We start from the raw sequence: 23,688 nt of genomic DNA on the forward strand, positions 1-23,688 counted from the left end.
TGTGAGCTCTTTATTAAAAGCACTATTCTGTAGCCCATAACCTTGTTCCTTGACTCCTCTCTGGTTTCCAATTTAAACAAGTCCCCATGCGGCCTGTTCTAAAGGGCTTTGTCTCCCTGTCATTGTTAAGAGAGCTGAGGCATCCTGGAAGTGTGAAATCAGACCTCATGAGTTGAACGGTTCCCCAGGGAACGCTGGACTGCGCAGAAGGTCAAAGTCATGGGCCGGACCATCTAAAAGTGTCTGATCGCCCGTCTGTGACACAGCAAGTTGGGGAGGGGGGAGGGCTAGACTGAGAGGACTGAAATTGAACACATCTTAATTAAAGCCCACAGACAGCAAAACAAAATGTTTTCTAGGCAGCCTGTCAACTGGGGCTTAAATTTAGCTCTGCTAATGAATCTGAGCTGCTAACTGTTATTTCTTAAGATAATAAGACTCTCATGGAAGCTGGGGGGAGGGGGGTGGAAACTGTAGCATGTCTTTTTCTGCTGTTTTGCTACTTAAATATTTTCCAACAATGAAGATGGTTTTCCTAAAGAAAAAAAAACATGAGAGAAGTCTGTGCAAATAAAGGGGTAGTAAACATCTCGCTTAATAACTACTAGGTTTCCAGACTATGGGACTGGTGAGCTGAACACAGTCTATATTCAGAGCCTTGCTTTAGAAAAAGATATGCTCATTTAAACGGGACCATTTCAGTGACAGATTATGTTAACAGTAAAATTCTCTCTCTCTCTCTCTCTCTCTCTCTCTCTCTCTCTCTCTCTCTCTCTCCTCTCTCCCCTCTTCTCTCTCCTCTCTCTTGTTTCCTGAATGAGGTGGTTCGTTCATTTGATATATCAATTCACCTGGGTGCAGAAGCTTTAGAGTAGTGCACCTTTTAACAGAGTGAAAAGGTAGGGCATCTCTTGAAAGGTTTTCACAGTGCTCCCATATCACTGTTTCTGAAACTGAGTGGCTGGTATCCCTGGGGACACTGTGACCTCTTCCTTGGGAGCTCAGGGGAGGGGCTGAGGAAAGAATTCTTTTCTCTTAGAACTTAAAAGAACGAACTAATCGGCCAGGTCTAAATATTCTGCAAAGAAAGCCTCACTCAATATAGAAGACTTTATATCTCCTGCTGGAAGCAGAAATTAGGACCCGTCCAAAGAAAAGAATAATTAGAAGCTAGAAAAGGCAAATTCCACCATGAACTGTCTTCCACCAAAAATAAATAAATGAATAAATAGCTCTCCCCCTTCCCCCGCATTGGTCTCTCTCCTCTCACAATCTATTCAGTTTTAAGGACACTTGATTTATTGGGAGAGAGAATCTTCCCCAGTGAGCACAGGGCCAGGCAGTCTCTAAGTTTTGCTTTGATGGCATAGAGAGACACTGACCTTTTCACTGGTTGCCTGAAAAGTAAGTAAGTTGTACTGCACAGTATTTTCCAGTTAATCAAACTTTTTCCCTCCCAAAGAGTTTAGCTGACCAACTTTGAAAACCAGAGTGCCACTTTCTCAGGCTGTGAAAGGCAGCCCACAATTTGACTGAAATTTCAATCCACTCTTGTGCCTTGCTCAATGCATGTGTATGTGTGGGAGTTGTAAATTGAGGCCTTAACCACCAGAGTTAATCTCTTTTTAAAATCTGTATTAACCTTAATGATTTGAAGTGCACTGTCCAACACTAGGCTATTGAGACTGAAGAAAAAACTACCCTCAACGATCAACAGTTTATTGGGGGCTTAACTGAAGTGACCTACTGTAGTGGTGCTCAGCTGAACAAGGCTATAGGCTTTCTGTGGAAAGGGAAAGAATTGAGGGCTTCATTAAAAAGTAATTTGTGCTTTATGCGCACTCATTCAAAGAGACTCAATTGCTCTTTATTCACACAGAGTTAATACAGTATCACAATGTTTCTCAATGAATGTGTTGTAACAAAAGAAAAATTTTACATTTTGAAAGGGAAAAATTCTTTGGAAGTGCGGTAAGATTGATGGCTACTTAAAAGATTATAGCCTCTCTTTTTCCTGTATTCATCTTAAATGATGAAATACTGTAATTTAAAATCATTGTTTAAATTATGGAAGTTTAACTTTATTTTTGGATCATTAAAAATATTTTTAAAATACAGCAAAGTTGGTCAAATATAAGTGTGTCTTGTTCGACTTGTCTATTAAAAAAAAAGTTCTGAAGCCAACCAAGCATCTAATAGTAATAGCTTCATTTATATCAGAAAATACTCTTCACTTAGCACAGAGAGTTATCAGTGATTTTAAATCTCCCCTCTCTATCCACAATACTCCTAAATGGATGCTAATTTGCGGATTTGAAGACAGCACCATTGACTCAATTCCCTTTTTTTAAAAAAATGTTGCTGAATATCTTGTAGAGTCTGACTATGATTATCCATGAAGATATACAACACATTTTTTTAAGTACTTCTTTGAACAAGTAAGAGATGAAGTATATAAGAAGCTTATTTGTGCCCCAACCTTAATGATAAAGACCAGGAAGGATCAGTATATAAATCTTTATCCTTTTCAGAAGTAAGGATTATTTTAAAAATTGGTATTGTATTCAGATATTTCTGATGTAAATATATACTCCTCAGTTTCTGCCACCATCACAAATGTCATAAAGACCACAAAAGGTCCAAGAGTGAGCGAGGTCAAAGACTGAATTATCCTCTCGCCCCTGAATAGCTCAACATCTCTCTTGTTCAATTCAGAGCACATTAAATTATAAGGTCAGTGTGGAATGAGAAATCATGAGATTTATATCCCTAAAACTGGCGGGGAAAAAATGAAGAATCTGGTATTTAGTACTCCCCAAATTAACGTTTATTTTATCAGATAAAAATTATGTCTCACTGAATCCCTAGGAAGAAGGCTATTGTTATTCACATTCATTTACATATTAGGACATTATAACCATTGGAAAGAAATATATCTATTTTTCTCAGCATTGAAAGACTGTACTTTAACCTTCATAGTAGCATATGGGCCAACTGGGTTAACATAGTGTGCGTATTCATGAGTTTTGAAAGTAATGATAGCTTCTCTCCAGGAAAAACAAACTACATAATTGCATGCAACCTGTGCAATGGGCAGGTATCTGAGCATGTAAAGTAAATGGGACTTGAATTTTTCTATAATAGGTTATTGCGCCCGCTATAAATGTTCAGTAATAGTTCAGATCACCTAGGTGCCCCCTGAGATACTGATTACCTAGGCTTTTCTCTCTATCTTCAGGTGTTTTCAGCCAAACACTGGGTGCTCCCCTCCCCTACAGAATATCCTGAAGGAAAGTGAAGGTGTCTCCCAAGAGAGAATGTCACTGCCCTGAACTCCTGAATCTACCTGGGAATTGCAGGCTAGGTGAAACCTCCCTGGGGTAAAAGCAATACTGTGTTCCTGTTCCAGTCATCAAATTAATGTCCAAAGTGAACAGAAAACGAGTAGTTAGCCAATCATCTATCTATCGTTGACTATTAGTTCCAATAATATATGCAGCATAGTAATAATAAAAAAGAAATCATCATGTCCAGATTAATTTGATTACAACTACATCAGAGATAAAAAAGAAAATGAATAAACTTAGCAGTCACTAATTATTTAGTACCAGGAGCCAAGTCAGCATAAATCCAGAAAGATGACAAACTACCTTCTCTCCTGCTATTTTCAGGTAGGCCTATTTTGAAAGAATATTTGATAACTGTTATTATCTTCTGGCCTACAAATAAGTTGGCAATTACCTCTTTAAAGAAACTGTAAACTCTCAACATTTTAATTTTTATCACACATTAAATAGTCTCTTGATAATATGCAAATATGAAATTATTTAAATATTGCTGTTTTTGAGCAGAAATCTGCTATTTTAGTTTTAAGGCATGTGATCTTTTAATTAGGTTATGATTTGATGAATTAAAGAAGGGTTCCACTCATCATGTAATGGATTTACAAGCCTTTAGATAGCAGAAGGGTCATTTCTCCCCTTCAAATGAGTTAGCTACCATTTTAGGGTCAACTGGCTGAACATATAATGGTAAGCATATTTCCACAAATAAGTGTATCTTTCTTTCAAAAACAGTTTAATTTGCATAAAAATTGGTTAGATCAGTCCTATTTATTATCTGTTTTGAGATGGAAAATTTAAGAAATGGTATACTAGTAAACATCCCAAAATCCTGTGAAATTAAACAATTAATGAATGATCACATACTTGCAAATTCAAAATAATGATTTAATTCTGGAATATCATAAAATAATTACCATTAGCCAATTAATATGTTATAGAAACAGCAATACCCAAATCAGAAAGGTTTAAGAGAGAAGACTAATTTTGGCATTTTCACAGACATATTTCTTGTTTTAAAATATGTAGAACAATGTGAATGCTTAGCTTAGATCCAAAATTATCTCTGGAATGTGCTAAGGAATTTGGGCAACTAAGAAATTTGATCAGCAACCCAAATACCAAGAGTTCATACCAAGTAATTGAGTATTATGCATCTAACTTTTCAATGAATTATGCAACGAATATTATGCATGTTTGTGTTGATGCTATGGTATCATCTTAGGTGATACCCCCTGAGAGAAGATAGAGCATTACTCCGAAATGACAAAAGCTGGAAGAAAAATCCCCCCTATGCTGACTGAACTTTGGAGAAGACAACAATTCAAAAGTTATTTTATTTTTTATTATTTATATTTTAACATATTACCCTTATTTTAAAATGTACTGGTAATATAAAAATTGGTGGCTGGCAAATCTTTGTAAGATCAACACTGAAACTTTATATTATCTACTTTGTTAACCCAACCAGGTAAACCGAAGAGTTCAGTCATTAAATGCCACAGATCTTGCATGCTGCTTGACTTCTATTATTATCTACATCTAAGTCTGTATCACCTATATTTATATGTACACATAACAGGGCAATTGCATCATTTCTTACCTGTCACATCAGCAGCCATTAATCCTTCTGCCCTGATTACTTTCACCTGGAGAAATCCCACATCTTTCAGGTTGTGAAATATCCTCAATGGGCTCTGAAAGACCCCAACATCAGTATTAGAAAAGAAAGGTCCTAAACAGTCTCAAAAAGTGTTCTGAGAAAACAGTAAGTTTCATGGTTGATTTCAGGATGCTGCTTAGGTGATTCAAAGGATATTGGTGTTTCTTCAATACAGACTACCCTTCCACCATTATGAATGTGTGCATACACACGCACGCACGCACGCACACACATACACACACATTTAAACCCCACAACATTTATTCCCCATAAATAATTATTGGTAGTTGGTGAACAATAAATTATAAAATAGGATATGACTGCTTTTTTTTCTTTGATCTCCTTTACCAAAGCTTCTCATGAGTATGATGGTTTGGAGACTCACGCTTCTTAATACTAAATCTTAAATTGTTGGTTATATACTACTTCCGACTTTGGGAGTAAAAAAGTCAACATTAAATTAATTATATTTTCTACTATTTTCTTCTTAATGAGCATTGGAAATTGCATGTGCTAAATGGAGGTTAAATTATTGAAAGACTTTTCTATATTTAATTTAAAAGACTTGGTGAGGTATTCTACAAACCTTTTAGGTAGAAGACATAAAATCCTCAAAAATAAATCAAATTGGACCTAACCATGTGGCTCTGTTGGCTGAGTATCGTCCTGTGCACCGAAGGATTGCCAGTGATTCCATTCCCTGTCAGGGCACGTATCTGGGGTTTGCTATGGGTACCCGAGGCAAGCGCTGATGTTTCTCTCTTTCCCTCCCCCTTCCTCTCGCTCTAAAATCAATTTAAAACACACATTTATAAAAATAAATAAATAAAATTGACCACTAAAAATGAGCTAAAAAGTGATGAGTAATTTTTCTTAAATTTGCAGTTTTATTTACGAATGTAGTATGTACAGAAGTAGAAGTAGAGAAATTGTGATAGAATCAGACCCAGATGATAAAACCTATTTAATTTCATAAATTAATAGTGGCAGTGTTTTAATAAGTATAGTACTGGAAGGAATTAAAAGAGGAATACTAATACAATAATTCAAAGCTCTAATTAATGGGCACAAATACTTAAAGAGTAAAATAAACCTATAGAACTTTATATGCATTTGTTTATTTACAAATTATAGCATTTTTTCTTATGCCAAGATCAGCATTTCTACTCAGTAAATCAAAGGTATTTATCATAATCTTTAAAATGCTTTATGACCAGGGAACATAGCATACTTTTGTATTGAACTTAGCTATTCAAATGTTACCAAAGACATTTGCATCCTGTATTAAGCATGTGAGAATACTGAGAAAGCGAAGCTTACGGCGATATTAACTTTATCAGTCCCATATGATCAGTCACTGTTTACACTGGAGCTATGACTTCCTCACATCAAGAGCAGGAAATGCAGATATATGTGCAATCTCATAACCTAACTTTAAAAAAAAAAGGTGTTTAGCCCAAGGATTAGCTCTTAATCTTTTATTGTTTTTAAAGGGCTGTTTATCTCCCAAAACAGTTTGAGCTACTGGATAATAGGTATTCAATAAAAAGGTATTTCTCTGCCCATTTAAATGACTGTAAACAAGGCTCTAAAGTGGGAACTGTAGACAGCAGTATTAGAATCCAGAGGTTTGTAGGCATGTCGTCTCCCTGATGCGGTCATGATCAGGTTTGGGAAGCTTCTCATCTCGGAGCTCACTGAGGGCTGTAAACCAGGTCAGCCTCCCATCCTAACGATGGGGAAGAGTTTTCCGAAAAGGTTCCTGTTCTTTCATTTTCAGAAGCCATGTGAACCAAGCTTCACTGTGACTAAAACAAACATCAGTCCTCGTGTCTGAGAATCGCTTCGTACCGCTAACCACACTGCACAGACACAGCTTTGGGTACTACGGCCCCGGTGTTCTGCTTCCCTTTTGGAGAGGTAATTATTGTTTGTGGGTTTCATTCCCTTGAATCAGGTGACGCTCAGGCATCTATTGTGAACCTCAGCTGTTTAGGCTAGTGACATATTGAGTATGATAAGAATTCCAAAAAAGCCCAAGACCGAAATATACCAGTTAAAAAAAATTACAACTCTAAGTAATGCTTCATCAAGAGGTATTCCTGCCTTGTTATTTATGGTTATTTCAGAAGGCTTCAAAACCTAGATGGCTCCTGAAGCCAGAAATTTCCATAGCAGAGGAATGCATGATTTGCTGTGAATCCTTTCAGCCCTCAATAGATGGGAAAAGATTGAAATGCTCTGGAGAGGAGTCCTCTTTATTTTTTTTAATGAAAGGCTGTATAATATATTTTCTCTATGGCCGCAGCAGCTGTCAGGGAGAGCATCTCAGTTCAGCTCTATTACGGGAGAGGCAATGCCCCATCCTATGGCATCGAGATGCTCTGAGGGGCCAGGGCTGATTGACAGCTTGTCACCGTGACGTCTTATTCCATCTCTGTTATGGAGAAAATTAATGTCACACCACCAGCCTTATGACTCGCTGTCATCTTAGAACCGCTCACCTTTTATCAATGCTCTAAATAACATTTCAAGCCCATCGTCTCACGGTGGACAATCTGGTCAAGGGACATTAAATCAGATGACTGTGAAATGTCATAATAAAAATGGAATGCTAACAACTTCTTCTCTAAACTAGCTCCTCTGGTTTTTAAACTGTGACAAGGGGGAGCAAGGGTTCAGCATACCCGTTCTGAAAAGGTCAGACAATCGCTCTTGGTCTACCACCCATTACTACTCGCCCCCTATTGACCTTCCCTGCTTTCCTCCCCGCAAAAGAAGGGGGGAAAAAAGAAAAAAAAATGGAATTAGCCATCTTTTCAGAATGTGGTGATCAAATAATGGCTCACACAGTAATGTCTGTTTAATTTGTGGGGCTTCAGTGCTCCCCAATGAACCGCTGACTGACAGCAATGGAAAGCCTTTGCAGGCTCTTTCATAGGAGAGTGGGCCAATTCATTTACTTCCTTACCACAACCAAATTCTTAAGTCTAACCTAAACTTTCAAAAATGCACATGTTCTCGCAGGAAAACATATCAATAATTTCCCAAATAATCTCCTTTATATGTTGCTCTAAAACAAGTGATAGTTCAGGTATGATACAGCATTCATTCATCCATCTCATAATCTATATAATAAAAAGGAAACACATTGAAACCTTAAAATATAGGGCTTTGCCCTTGTATTGCTATGCCTAATTATAACATATGAGCTATTGCATACAGTGGCTTTTTGGCAAGTATGTCTGTAGAGACAGATACAGGCCTATGCTTGAAATTCAGGGCTAAAAAAAAAAAGTATGTATAAATCTGGTTCACTTTTTAATATAATGAGCAGAATATAATTTGAGAATTACCTGGAACATCCACATAATATTTTACATTTTATTAAAATAATAACATTTGAAAAAAGGTGTGGAAACAAATATTCAAATTCTGAATGGAAATCGCCCATTTAAGGAACCCCATCCAGCAAAATGAAAAAAAAAATCAATTAATAGTTGGATTATTTCTAATTACCTAGCCTGCAGTATTATTCCAAAATATGGCATAGTATCAAATATTAATTCGAGAAATATAGTATTATAACACCTAGAATAATTTTATATTAACACATATATTAATTAATTCCTTTAAATTCCTTTAAATTGTTTTAATCCATGAGGCTCTCTTCTGCTAACAGCAGACTATATTTTGGTAGGTACCAAAATGTGAAACAATTTTCATAATTGCAATTATGTATTAGAAGATGCTTCACAATACCGTAGGCTCTTAGGTAGTTGAAAAATATATACTATTTAGCCTTGCTAAGTCACCTTATTAAACTGTTTATGAGGACACCATTGGAGGATGAGTTGTACAAGCATTAGCAGACAGCTGATTCAGTGGAGATAGCCAGAATAAATTTGCTGAAGTGCACAGCCTGCTAATCTGTTTGAAGAATATTGTAGAGCATTAGTACCAGCACTTCATGTTATCTGCACAGCCTGATAAGGTACATCTTTATTAAATTCGGTTATTGAAAGGATGTCAGTCAGCAAATAGGAATATTTTAAAAATCTAAAAAAAAATATTAAGCGGTCCTTTGTTAGTCAGAGCTTGGTTTCATAGCTGAGTGTCTAGAGGAGCCTTCTAAACACCTGGCAGCATCGTACAATACAAGCTTTGTCATTTTAAGTGGAAAAGCTTTTCCCCCAGTTTCATGGGTACTGAGGTATCCACTTTCCGAGCCTCCGTTGAGAGAACGGTGGAGTAAGAGCTCCCCTCTCTGTTGATTCAAGAAAACTACATGGTGGGAAATGGAAAGTGTGAGGATGCTGGGAAAGAGGCAGCTTTGGTTGTGAATATTTTGGTTTGGTGAAAATTGAAGAGGGTACTTATTTTAGTGATTCACTATTCCAACCCATCTCTCTACACTTGATTAAAAAGGTAAGGAGGCTTCCTTTTGATTATACTTCATATTCAATTAAAAAAGTAAAGGAACAAGTGAGGCTTTTCTAAATAGTTGAAAATAAGAATGATTTCTCGGAATACCCTCTAGTTACCAAACTACTCATTAATGTAAGTGCCACTGACTCTATTTCAAACTTGGAAAGACAAAGAAATATGGATTGTAATGACAAAAAGTCAATGAATTAGTTTTAAAGTAATATTGTGTAAATTTAACTTTCCTTTATGGGACGTTCCCTGCATGATAATTATACTGCCTGATAGAATCACTGAGGAGAATCTCAGAATCTAGACCTTGCTCTGGAAGAGGCTCTAGAAAAGACCTGGTGTCTAGACATCAGTGGGGAATGCAAGTGCGTCTGCAAAGATAAGCGTGGCATTTGCATTTGCCCAGTTTTCTGCGCTGGCTGATTGATCTGTCAGACAGCTTTTCAGATGTACTTCCATCACTCCAGGTAAATTATTTATAACCTCACTAGTCACACATGACTCGAGGGGGGAGGGTTACATACGTACATATCTTTTTAATATTTCCTCCCGTTCTTTCTGGTCCTCCAGGGAGTTGACAGAGAGGTCAGAGATACTGACTGTGGCCGAGGCTGTCAGGGTGACCAGCAACACCAGGTGTCCCTCACCCTCTTCCAGCTGCAATTCCAACTTGTGCGTCTGTTCCCTACTGAGGACCGACAGGTCGACCTGGCACCTGGAGACAAATGTTTTGAATTAGCAAGTGGCTTTTCCCCCCCAACATCAAACAGTGGAAGTTCAGGCTGCTCATAGCAATGTGAAAAGTAAATCAATAGAAATAGTATTTGGACCCTTGCAAGAATACATCCCTCATGTCAGCTGACTTTCTTTGCAAAATTCAGCCCCTGACTATCTTAGTGTCTAATTGCTGATTTCCTGTAAGATACAAAAGCGTGCTTATCTGATTCACTTACTGCCCATTGTCACCATATTCATAAATCGTCAGGGACTTCCAATGCCTGGATGGCCTAGGTCAGTGGGGCCTTGCTTACAGAAAGGCTACCGTGAGTCTGAATTTTTGTATCACCTTTAAACCAATGGGTGTTTTTTCCCCTCATTTATAAATATAATATATAAAGCAATGATTAGAATATGCACATATGCACTCTGGTGATGCCATAAGTTTTACATTTTTAAAACCATGCCAATTTATTCATAGAGCACTTATAAATCTAAATAAAAAGCAAACAAATCCTCTGAAAACATCAAGTGTTATGTAGCAGAACCATCCTGGGAGGTTTCATAACGTGGCAGCCCATGGACCACAAGCCACTCTCCGGGCTGAACACCTTGCAAGCTCTTGTCATAAAAAGGACAATTGATTTGGAAGAGAAAGATACTGTGGTAACCACAAGGCCGGTAAACGGAGAGAAAGGGGGCAGATATGAATAAAAGGCATTTAAAACAGGAAATAGCCAATGACAAGAATCAATGTGGTAACATAGAAACAGGATGCTCAGCTATCAGGGACAAATTAAATTTTTGCTCATTTTCTTCACTTTATTATTGTTTTGCTTTTAAATTAAACTATTATGAATAGGGCCTCAAAGCTTATAGTTGTGCTCAAACATCTTTTTAAGCATGACTGATTTTAGGAATTGAATCCAAAGTTTGACATTTACCTTTTCTTTTTGTCTATCAAAAGTGACAGCAGAGAGAATCGGGGCTAGAAACAATTGGGAGGAAGAGGAATATGGATGCAAGAAATGGAAAAAAAAAGAAAGAAAGGAAACACCCTGGTCAGTGACAGAAAAATGTGTGTGTGCTAAATAGTAACTATGGAGAAAGGAAGAAATTAGAGTCTGTGGCAAGTCTGAAAAATATCTTCTTAAAGTTAGAATATATGTCAAATAACCTCATTGTCTCTGTAAATACAACATCCATTTCAATATACTCTCATGCTGTCTTTTAAACTGTAAAGGATGAAAGGACATCAAATGCCATATAATATTCTAATTTAAAAATTTTTTTATTATTGACTTTAGAGAGGAGGAAGAGAGAAAGACACACACACACACACACACACACACACACAGAAACATCAATTTGTAGTTCCACTTATTTATGCATTCATTGGTTGATTCTTGTATGTGCCTGACTAGGGATCAAACTCACAACCCTGGTGTATCAGGATGATGCTCTAACCAACTGAGCTACCCAGCCAGGGCTCTAATACTCTCATTTTAATTGCAATTAAGTTCTGGTCAATGACACCTGGAACAAATTGAGCATAAAAGAAATGCGATGGAAAAAACAGCCAATCAAATGTATTCTCTAATAAAAGAAAAACATCAATATCATTTTCTATAAATCTTTTCAGTATCTGGTACAGTTCCTAGCCTGTAGTTTGTTGAATGTGAATAAATCTTTGGACCAGATTAGGCGTACGATATTAACCCTTTTAGTGCCAACCAATATCCTAGGAACTATGCTAAAATTGCCAAGGCATTTTTGCTGATTTTACAGCAGTTTAGGAAAAAAATTATGAATCGCAAGTAAATGAAGTTACATATTCAAAAACTTAAGGAAACCTTTACTACATTTGTTTTCATCTTTGACATATATTGTTTGCTGATTGTATTATAAAATACTAGTAGAAAAAATATTTTGAATAGCGCTCCTGGCACTTTTGGCAAAAGACAGGAGGAGCGCGATCGCGCTCCCCGGCACTCTAGGGGTTAAAGAATTGAACAGAGATTACAATTCAGATAGTACCTTTGGTTGGATAAAGTTGGTGTCAAGAAGGGTCTCTCACTCACTTTGATCACGCATTTCCCTGTCCTGTCGTTGCCCTATTCTTTGGTGAGACACTGTATCACTCATAAAACACAAAACAAATTGAAGCTTTCTGGGGGTTTTCCTTCTATGCCTATTCCCATTTCACAGTGGTCATATAGATGCTGAGCTACTCCTTGTTTATAGTAGAGTTTTTGCATTTAATACTTTGGAGTTGGGGAAGGTGCTCTAAAGGTAATCTGGCCCAGCCATTGCAAATTGGCAACTTTCAGACCAAATCTGGTCCAGGCATTTGTTGATTTTTCCTTGTAGTATTAAAGTTTTGAAGTTAAATAATTTTAAAGATAGAGTAAATGTCCTCTGACTTAGTTACTGTTCCCAATACTGTCATTATTTATAACTGGCCTACTTCACTTAATTCTGTTCCTGGTTCAGATAGACATAAGGTTTTGTGGTTCTTGAAATCTCCTAAATTTATCAATGAAAAACTGAGGGCCAGAGAAGTCATAGTCAGTTATTAGCAGAGCCAAGACCTGAACTTGGGACTTTGGAATCCAAGATCTAGGCTTTTCTTTTTCTTTTTCTTTTTTCTTGACCAGTCTGTCATTAAGTAATCATGCACCCCAGGAGGAAGTGTGTGCTGTTTGCAGTGGTTCTTAAACTGGATTCATTTTAGACAGAACAATTATCTCAGTTTTAAAGTATGGAATTATGTAATTTTTATGCTTTAAATATATATACACTAGGGAAGAAAACTATAAGTTATTGTTCTTATCCTATCTAATAAAGAGGGAATATGCTAATTGACTATCACACCCTCACAAAGATGGTGGCATCCACAGCCAATAAAGAGGGAATATGCTAATTGATTGTCACGCCCTCAAAGATGGCAGTGCCCACAGCCACAAGATGGCGGCACCCAGTCCCCTCAGCCCCACTGGGGCGGAAGGCACACAGCACGGCTGGGCCCACCTCCAGGCGGGTCCAGCCGCTCCACGCACCTGCCTCTGGAGTCCTCCTGTCCCCTCAGCCCCCCAGTCGCCCAGAGCCAGCCCAAGGAGCAGGCAAGACTCGGATGGCAGCTGCCCAGCTGCTCAGGGCCAGCCAAGGCTCAGGTAACCAGGGCTGGCCAAGGCTTGCACTGCTGGCAGCAGCAGCAGCAGCAGCAGAGGTGTGAGAGGGGGCAGGCTGGGCTGAGGGTCACCCCCCTCCAGTGCATGAATTTTCATGCACCAGGCCTCTAGTAAGATAATAAAATAAGAAAAATTTACAAATTGAATTTTTAAAACTCTGAAACCAATAATATTTAAATTAGCATTATAATTTATAGGGAGGATTATGCTTTTCTGCTACAACTAAATTTTCCATGTTGAGTGTACTCATAGAAATAGTCTCAGGTCCTGTCCTATATTTAATGTTTCAGAATTTTGACTTTAATCAGTCTGATGCAGAAAATGTCTATTTATACAAATACATTGGACAAGAGAGTATTAATGACTTCAAGGTTCTTTTTGCTAGTTGAGGTTATTCATATCTCCTATTCATCTAAAAACTGTGCTCAGGAGTAATCCTCTGGTGCAATTTTAAGTGAAATTCTCCATACTGCCTGTCCACATGTGGCCAAGTAGGTGCCTCTGCTGAGCAATCAGCAGTGTCTCTGAAATTCGGGAAACAGTGGCCAGCCCAGTAACATATCACCTTACATTGCTTCCTAGTCTTCCCTGCCTCACGTCTTCTCTCTCTCACTTTGCGGCTGGCACTTAATCATTGCCTCAAGCTCTGTTTCTAGGGAACATGGGCTAGGCAAAAACCATTGGTACCATTCAGTCCCCTTAGTTACAGATGTCTAACATGCAAACCTGCCCCTGTCCCTCCCCTGGCTTCCCACCTCTTGTGAAATATCCTGAGCAAGGTAACGGTGCCCTCCACCGCCTGCCCTCAACTTGCGTGTCACTTGCTGACTCACTCTTTAAACCATTCCAGACAGCTTGTAATTCTTTCACCATCCATGCTAGGGCTCAACTGTTTCTTTGTGTTTGAACAAGACAACCGCTCTATCTATCTTTGCTTCACTAATTTTTACTAATTCTCATTTAAATAACCTGCAGTTGTCTTTCCCTGTCAATATCCTGAGACACCTTGAGGGCAGGCACCTAGCACAGCACCTGGAACATAGTTGATGCTCTGTACGTATTAAAGTACTTTTACACACAAGGAGGTGACATTGTGGAGGCTAAAATTTACCCAGGGCAGAGTGGCAGAGTGGAACTGGCATTTAATGCGCTCACTTTACCACTCCTATATTGTCTTCCTAGAAAAATTTCTTTCCAACACTTATTTCACTCACTCATTCATTTACTCACTATTCATTAAGTACTTGAGTTGTCAGGTCTTTGTTAGGTTTCGGGAATCAGTTTTTTGTAAGCCTTCTAGTTTCTCACATCTCAATTTTCAGAACTACCACAGAGTTTGTAGTTTTATCACATATGCCTTATTAGTTTGATATTGAAAAATTACAAAACTTACTATCTGTACTGAACCCAACTTATCAATCAATCAATCAATAGAAGAATTGAAACAAAGTCAAAACTGAAGATCCCAGAGCTATTGTAATCATAAATGGGGAAATTGAGACTCAGAGAGATTAAGTGATAGCAAGAAATCAAACTACATTTCCTGTCTCCCATAGGAAAGCTTAAAGTTCTTTGCATTTCAAAAAAAACAAAAACACAACTCTATGCATTTATCTAGCCACATGGAAGGAATATTTATTTGGTGACATATTCCCCTACAAGTTCAAAGAGAGAAATTTCAGTGTTTCTATCACCTTTTTCCTCCCCTGCCATTTTATCTGCCATACCTGAGCTAGTGGCCAATGATATTCCTATCAGATGAAATAGTCTTGTGCAACCTGGATGCTAATTACATGTGTGAGACCACTGGGGTGCAGGTGATACTGTTGTAATTAGCTAGTTATTAATAATAGGAAAGGAGCAAAGGGGGAAGCCAGACATTATAGGCATATCCTTTGGGCTGATTCCCCAGGAAGCTGCAACTTTGCACTCCCCAGGGAACCACTGGCCTATTCCCAGCAAAACACTGTGAGAAGGGATCCAACAAAAGGAAGACACATGCCCAGTAAAGTTGGAGTGACACAGGGAAGCTACTTGCCTGTCAGTCACACGTGGGAACAAAGATCATTGGCCAGAATGGGCATGGCCACTACAAGCACATGAAAAGTTGGGAATACATAATCTCCTGAACAAAGAAATTCTCTTTCTTGTTGCTCTCTTTTTGCTCTTGCAGCTCATGACTCTTGTGCTCTTGGCTCGCTCTTGGCTTCCTTGCATTTGCCCATGTTTCCTCCATAGCCATGTGAACTTGCAGACCCCACATACAATGGACTGATGGACTGCAGTGGGCAAACACAAATCAAGCTAGCCTGATGCTGTATTGGACTGTGCAAACAAGGACGGGAAATTCTGTTTTTAGCCCTGCTAAAGGCAACATGGGACTTCTTCCTGGTAGGGCTGATGGAAATGAAACTTTGGGAACTCAGGGGTTTGATCCACAGAACTAAAGCTTTCTATTATATCGCATCCTTTGGTGTGAATCTCAGAAAAATTCTTTTTCTTAGGATATCGCAAGAAATTCTTCCCCACTAGCAACCGCTCCCCTCCATTAACAGAGGACATACATGTCAGACCTATTTGTATTTTTAAGTAATTTAAAAATAGGAGAGGAATCAAATTTCATAAATATTTTACACATGCATTAACACAGGTGGCCCACATATCTGATATGTTGCGTATGGCCTGCAAGTATTTTGAGGGGAAATTAGGAGCTGCATAACCTGGAGGGGTTGACAGTGACTCTTCACTTGCTGACTTGCTTTCACTAAATTGCAGTTCACATATGCCCTGGCAAGTGGATTTACAGATTATGTAATCTACATGTAACTGAACTAATCTTCACAAGATGGACACCACTTGCTTTAAAAGATCCCAGTGAGTAAACCGTGGATAGAAGAGAGTGCTAACTGAACAAGCACAAGTGAACAGAATGATAAACAAGACTATGCAGAGCTGACGCTTCCAGCAGAGCTCCCTGTCAGCCACTTTTGACTTACACACCGAAGGTGCTACCATCAGGTCTAACTGGAATTCAGCCAAGACAAGTCAAAATTATCCAGAAGAATATTAGCAATAGAAATGTTCATCTACTCTCATTGACAATGAACTTCTATGGGTATGTTGTGCCTCGAAGTATTAGCTAATGATATTATGAAGCCATCATGATTAGCAAGACATTTAAAAACAAAGCCTTCAGAATAAAAACACAAGACTTTATTGAATTTCTTTGGTGGGGGTTATTTTTTAAAAACATATTTTATATAATTTTGACCAAATTTAATAATAGAACTATGAAGCTTTTTTGAGATTTCTTAATATATGGGAACTATGGGGTGTCCCCAAGATGTATACACATACTTTGTGAATAATTATAAAGGCAGTATTTATTAAGATACATTTCAAAATTGAGCTATCAGATGTTAATGTGTAAATACATTTTTGGGACACCCTGTATTTTATATTAGTGAAAGTAATAATACATGATATGTTATAAAATCTTAGAAATCAATACAATACCTAATTCTTTGGAATTTTGCATTATAAAGAATTCAATATGTTACTGTTAAAAATGTTTTCAAGTTTCACAATTATGCAGTTTTTATGCCATCTCTGGCACTATAAAATGCTAATGCTGTTGTTACCTTTCTCCTGTCAGAGGTTGTCACTGTTCAATCATCTTTTAGGGGCATTACTTTATCAGAGCATTTTTCTGTAAGCTTGTGAAATTTCCCATTCAGTCCCATTCAGTGACTCAAAGACAAACTATTTAATATACACTTTGGAAACTTTGCCCATTGTATAAGAAATATTGCAGTGAGTATAAACTTTCTAAGAAAATCTTGAAGGAAAAATAGTAACCCACAAAAGCAAATAGCTTAAAATCTTAATATATTTGGTTTAGGTTGAGTTTTTGAAAAACCAAGAGGAACATCAATGACACATTCCATTCTTTACTTAAATATTGTCTATCTTCCTAATGAAATATTGTACTCAATCCCTAGTAAGAAAAATGGTGAAATATTATGATTTTGTAAAGGAACTCTCTTCAGTATAGAACTTTCTGATGATCTATCTATGTGCTTTCAGATTAATAATGCATCAGGACTGCTCCTGCTCTTTTTTACATGGGAAGTAAAAGAATTATTGTAGCACTGGTATCACAAATAAGAAACATTGCAAATCAGAATCTATAGAATGCTTAATGTTCAAATGCATTGACCTTCAACTTTCGGAAAACATTAATTTGCTTAATATCCAATCAAACGCTGTTTTCCTCATTTGCCGCACTACACATGAATACACCAGTGAGTGCACCTGCACATCCCACATTTCTCTCTTTCAGCATGAAGTACGCAGGTACAGATTTAGTTTTATGGTTGTAGAATTTTAAAGCATTTGTTTTTCACCCACAAGTTGCCCATTTGGAAGAAGTTTTTCTTACCCTATATCATTAATAAAAATGTTGTTGACACAGCGCTCTCTACTCAAGCTTACATCTTTGTTGTCATGGGCAGCCCCAGCCCTGATAACAATGCAACAAATAAAGTCAGTAGCAATTCACCAACCTAAAATAAATGAACCCCAAATCAATGCCAGTTTACAGATAAACAAATATTTTGCACACTAATAAATAATGCTATAAATCTTGCTATATTGGATCACAAATAACTCCAACTGGATAAAATTGCTTGGCACGGGATTTCTTATTCTGCATGTTCATAAAAACAACTTGTTTCTGACAGCACTCATTCTTGGCAATTTACCACAGCTGTCAGCAGCCAATTTGTTCAGATTACTGCTCTGCATAAAAGTGCAACAATCGTGAGGATTTATTAGCTGATTATCGTAAAGGTGGCAGTCCGTCTTGCCTGCCAAAATGCAGGTGATCAGAAAGTTAAATAATTACCTGCAGATTAACATTATTTCACCTTCATTTGACATCTGTAGTTCAGTGACAGACAGAATTTGCTGTTTAAACTTGCCGTGTGATGTACACAACCCAAGCTGGTTTACTGACTACTCGGCATTTTATTGAGCACTTAAGTGCTTCAGAACATTCTGAATATAAAACCAAGGTGAAAGGAGCATGGGCTTTAGAGTCAGGAGTCCTGGATTTGAGTCTCGGATCATCCAGTTTCAAAATAACTAGGCAACCTTTAAACCTCCAGCTGCCTCACTTTGTGCATCTGGAAAATTATTGTATGAACTACCCTCATTATTGCCTAATGTTGAGCTGATGGTGTAACAGTGCCCTTTAGGTTGTAAAACATCATTATTATTATTTAAATGGTGAATTTATTTTTTGCATAAAATTTAACAACCAGAGGACATTAACTGCCTAGATATCATAACATCTATGATATATATAACTTGATAAAGGTATAGGCTACCATTTTTTTCCTTCAAAAAACAATTCAGTACTTTTTAAGTATAAAGATTACTCAGGCACTTTCACATTTTAGCTCATCAATTCTCCCCTTTTATATTCAAATATCTTTCCTCAATTATACTGAAACATAAAGTATAATTGTACCTTCCACTAAGGCATGTTGCTCTAACTGCCTTTTCATTAATATCTGGTATCAAATTGAGTATTTATTTAGAGAAGGAAGAACCATAATTTTGAGTATTAAATCAAGCTTCAGATATTTACATTAAAGTTTGACAACTGTTTACTGAGTACCTATTATGTGCCAAATACTTTTCTAGGCAGATCAAAGATGCCATATTGGACAAAACACTCAAAATCCTCATGGAACAAAACCCACATAGAGCATACATTCTAGTGATGGGAAATAAAAGATAACATAAATAAAAAAAATGCACAGTATGTCAATTGGTGATTCTTCAATTGAGAGAACAAAGCAGGATAGGGGAGAGGGAATATTTAGGAAAAGAGGTTTCAAGTTTAAATAGATTTGGTATGGATGCCTCCCTGACATGACATTTGTGCACAGACCTAAAGGAGGTAAAGAAATATGGCAGGTGGACACCTGAAGAGTCTTACAGACGGAGGGAAGAGTCCTGAGGTGAGAGAGTGTTCAGTGTGCTTGAGAAATAGCAAAGAGGCTAGCACAGCTCAAATAGAGCAAGGAACAGGATAGCAGAAGTTCAGGGTAGAGGGGTCATAGAGCCAGCCCATGAAGAGCATCATGAATTACCGGGAAGAGGAGTTAAATGATTTTACTAATGTTCTGTGGAATAAAAGTAATAAGATTAAGATAGCAAGTTGCATGTGACAGCCATTCTAATTATCTTTATTTTTTTAATATATATTTTTCATTGATTTCAGAGAAGAAGGGAGAGGGAGAGAGAAACATCAATGATGAGAGAGAATCATTGATTGGCTGCCTCCTGCATGCCCCACACTGGGGATCAGCCCACAACCTGGGCATGTGCCCTGACTGGGAATTGAACCGTGACTTCCTGGTTCACAGGTCAATGCTCAACAACTGAGCCACGCCCCCTGGACTCCAATTATCTTTTGGTCACTAAATATAGCTAAGGTTGTTACAAATAATGAAAATAAATTAATTATTCAAGGAAAATCTAGATAATATCTACTTGAAAAAGCTCACAGTATATTGAGGGAGACAAATATAGACACATAATTATAATAAAATGTATTTAACAACTGTATACTGCTACTTAAACTGGTAGTTATCTAGAGAACAAGATAAACTTCAAGAAAAATCTGAGAATAGTGTTTCACTAGAGGAAAAAAAATGCAACAAAGGCCTGCCCTTTTATTATTTTTTTAAAAATATATTTTATTGATTTTACAGAGAGGAAGGGAGAGAGATAGAGAGTTGGAAACATTGATGAGAGAGAAACATCGATCAGGTGCCTCCTGCACACCTCCCACTGGGGATGTGTCTGCCACCAAGGTACATGCCCTTGACCGGAATCGAACCTGCGACCGTTCAGTCCGCAAGGCCTGCCCTTTTAAAAGGATTGAAATGTAACATACTATTTGGTTACAATGGTGTTTTTCATCATATAAGCTAAATATTAAAGGTTAATGAAAGCTAATCTTTGACCTCTCACTTTAAAATCCTGTGAAGGAAACAATATAGATCAGAATAACACACACATAGATAGATAGATAGATAGATAGATAGATAGATAGATAGATAGATAGATGATAGATAGATAGATAGATAGATAGATAGATAGATAGATAGATAGATATATGTTGGTTTGGATCCTGTTTTTACTTTTCTAGCAAAAAATTCTGTTTATTAGTATGCATGCAGTTCTTCAGGCTGTATGTTTACAGACTTGGAATCATGTGAACTACGATGAGGAAAGAATTTCCTGAACTAACAGAATCTTCTGTACAGCATCCTTTATTTCAGTATTGGCAGGTTTCAGTGTTTTGCTATAAAGACACATATAAAACTATCAAGAAATATAAAAATATGCTTTGAAGGTGAGAAAACAATTCATGTAACCAAGCAGGCATTCAAAGTGACTCTGTCTTTGTGCAGAAATGCCATGTAAGCCTCAGAATAGTCCTTTCTTCACTGCGTTATCAGATTAACATGGATCTGCCCCCACTTAATGCTTTCTTCACTAAAACTTGGGAACTCTACCAATTTATGAACTCGCAAGAGATTATAAAGACTCTTTGCCTTGCAGGGACTTTTAGGAAACAATGCATTTTATGGTCACAATATGCTTTATGAAAAGTAATATAATCTCAGACCACTTTACAGACTATGAATATGATCTTTGTTCCTTTAAGTATCTTATATCAAGTCAGATTCCTCTTTCTCAACTCCCATAACTTTTACGCACAATGTTTCTGACATCTGGAGAAAATTTCTGGATATCAAATTTGGATCGCCTGTCCATCAACTGGTCAAAACTGCCACCTACTGGTCAGTTTTCAAACCTAGTTTTCAGTTCACCCAAGCACAGCCTTACTATGATAAGATCCCTTCTTTCAAAAACAGTCAGGATCATTTACAATAACCAGAATTAAAGCAAATGTTATTTTAACAAAATTTTCCCCCTAGGGTGAACCAAAAATATCAAATTGCACAAACCTGCCAATAAAATCATCTCTTTTCCCAGCATCTTTATCCCACGCAGTGATATCGATAATTCCACCTCTTTCTTCATAGAGATGAAAATCAAATTGTTCTCTCCACTGAGGATTCAAAGTTTTGGGCATAATCTGAAAAACCAAAACAGTCATTATTGTTTCACCCATATCAGTCTTTAATACAATGTAACTTGAGACATTAAATAAAACTTTAGGTACTGTCTAGAAAAGCATGTAAGTGTGAGATTTGAACAAAAGCTTCCAGAAATACTGAAAATGAGTCATTAAAGATCACTAGCATCTTTATGGCGTATTGTCTAAAAGGACCCTGAAGGATGTGTCTTGCAAACCAAAGTCACCCCCTCATCATCATGAATAACAGTTGAGAGATATGTATTACATAGAAAAGGCAAAAACATAGTCTATAAGTGAAATAGCTCACTCTGACACTAGCATTTATTTTACATAACCAGCTAATACACAAAGATATAACTGGTAATAAAGAAAGATGACGATTCCCAGGGTTTCTTTTATTTTCTTACTCCCCTACACATGGGGATTCTTGAGCTGAATACATAAAAAAATAAAGTTCTATGGGAACAGGAGGAAAAACAAGTAGCTTTGGGTTGGCCAGGTAAACTTATATCTTAGAATTAGAGCATTGATGTATCATCTCCATTTTATATATGGAAAAACTGAGACCTGGAGACCAAGTGACCCATCCTGGGTCATTATGTTTTAGTTATCTAGACTCTAGCTCAAGTCTTTGATTAGAGCTTCAGATCTCTTTCCCCAAAACAATATGCCAGAAATGTTTGTGAGTTAATATGAATATGTGTGTATATAATCTCCATGTTGCACATACAAGAAAGATATCTTATCTGAAGTGCAATTTTGTAACTTCCAGTATTCAGGTAAGACACTGGGTGGAATCAATGAATCAAGTGACCCATACTGATGTAAAATTCCATTCCCCATTGGGTTAAACAACATTCACATTTGTTTCCCCGTTCTTTCATTTTAGCAGGAGGGCATGTGGTGGCTTTTTTCCTTTTTAATGTATGGGAGACAGATCTTCCGATGTGAAGACTCTGAAAGCAATGAAGTATGTTATGTGCAAAGGTAATGCAAATGAATCACAATTTTTAAAGTTCATCATCTGAAATTAACCAGCAATAGATCGTGGGAAGAAAGAGCAAAGAGCGACACGTGTCCATAGCCTGGTTTCATATTTCATACTTAAAGAGCAGAACTATAAAAATAAGTAATGTTTAAAGCCTACCAGAACATGGAAATGATGTTAATTGATAAAGGACAAGACAGATGTGGCCATAGGTACCTATTTTTGGAATCAGTAGTTTCTTTAAAACATGTGATTAAGCCCATAGCAGAAAAAAAGATGGCACTGGGTGGATGCTATGATAATTCAAGTGGCTCATAACTGGGCTCGGATGAATGCCTATGATATTTTGGGGAGTGGTCTATCTTACTTATTTGGCCATAAAGTGCCTAAACTTTCAGTTTTCTTTTTTAGGATTGTCCTTCCTATCTGGTTTCCTTCAGGTCAGAAACGACGCCCTCCCCTTCCATGGGGGCACTCAGTAAGGTACCTGATCAGCGCGCTAGCAGTTTTCACTACCTCAGACAAGTAAGCTCTGTGATATCTCTAACTACTGATGAAACTTCCTGGGACAGAAGGAACCGAGGTAGGCTGTCTTTCAAAACTTCCTGAAAACAGTGATGTCAAGGCCAAGATATTCCCATGGAGGTAGAATGCGATTTTTAAAACAAGATGGATGTGATCAATTGTCCCAAGCTGTCTATGAAGCTGATGTCTATGAAGCTGGTCATTAAAGAGGTTGAAATTGAATACAACACAGATAAGACATGTGTCCCAAACATAACTATGACTTTGCTAATTATTATTACTCCTCTCATTAATATAACAATATGGTTATTTAATATATTATTACAGTGGGGCCTTGACTTACGAGTGTCCCGACTAACAAGTTTTTCGAGATACGAGCCATCTCTCGGCCGATTTTTTTGCTTAGAGTTGCTAGCTAAAATTCAGGTTACGAGCCAGCTTCAGATACCCCACCGCTAGTTGACGCAGCGAACGTCACAGTGAACGCCACAACATCAGCCCAGCATCACGGGTCTCACTCGTTCACTTCTTGATTTGACATACGAGTAATTTGAGTTACAAGCTCCGTCACGGAACGAATTAAACTCGTAAGCCAAGGCCCCACTGTACTACTAATATAGTTGGTATTACACAATATACTT

At 37.5% G+C, this 23,688-nt stretch overlaps 1 protein-coding gene across 7 annotated transcripts in view; it reads right to left on the reverse strand.

Annotated features, from left to right (window-relative positions):
- The window catches only part of MCTP1 (multiple C2 and transmembrane domain containing 1), a 434,948-nt gene that overhangs the window by 169,186 nt on the left and 242,074 nt on the right, over positions 1-23,688 (reverse strand). For all 7 annotated transcript variants that reach the window (XM_070412343.1, XM_070412342.1, XM_070412341.1 and 4 more), the window contains 3 exons: positions 21,401-21,531; positions 9,970-10,156; positions 4,945-5,038 (listed from right to left, as the gene is read on the reverse strand). In XM_070412343.1, the coding sequence (XP_070268444.1) occupies positions 4,945-5,038; positions 9,970-10,156; positions 21,401-21,531 (412 nt within the window). The remainder of the gene's footprint in view (positions 1-4,944; positions 5,039-9,969; positions 10,157-21,400; positions 21,532-23,688) is intronic.

Source organism: Myotis yumanensis, unplaced genomic scaffold (genome assembly GCF_028538775.1).
Source record: "Myotis yumanensis isolate MYYU_CA2020_CCGP unplaced genomic scaffold, mMyoYum1.0.hap1 SCAF_4, whole genome shotgun sequence".
NCBI classification, from domain to species: Eukaryota; Metazoa; Chordata; class Mammalia; order Chiroptera; family Vespertilionidae; genus Myotis; species Myotis yumanensis.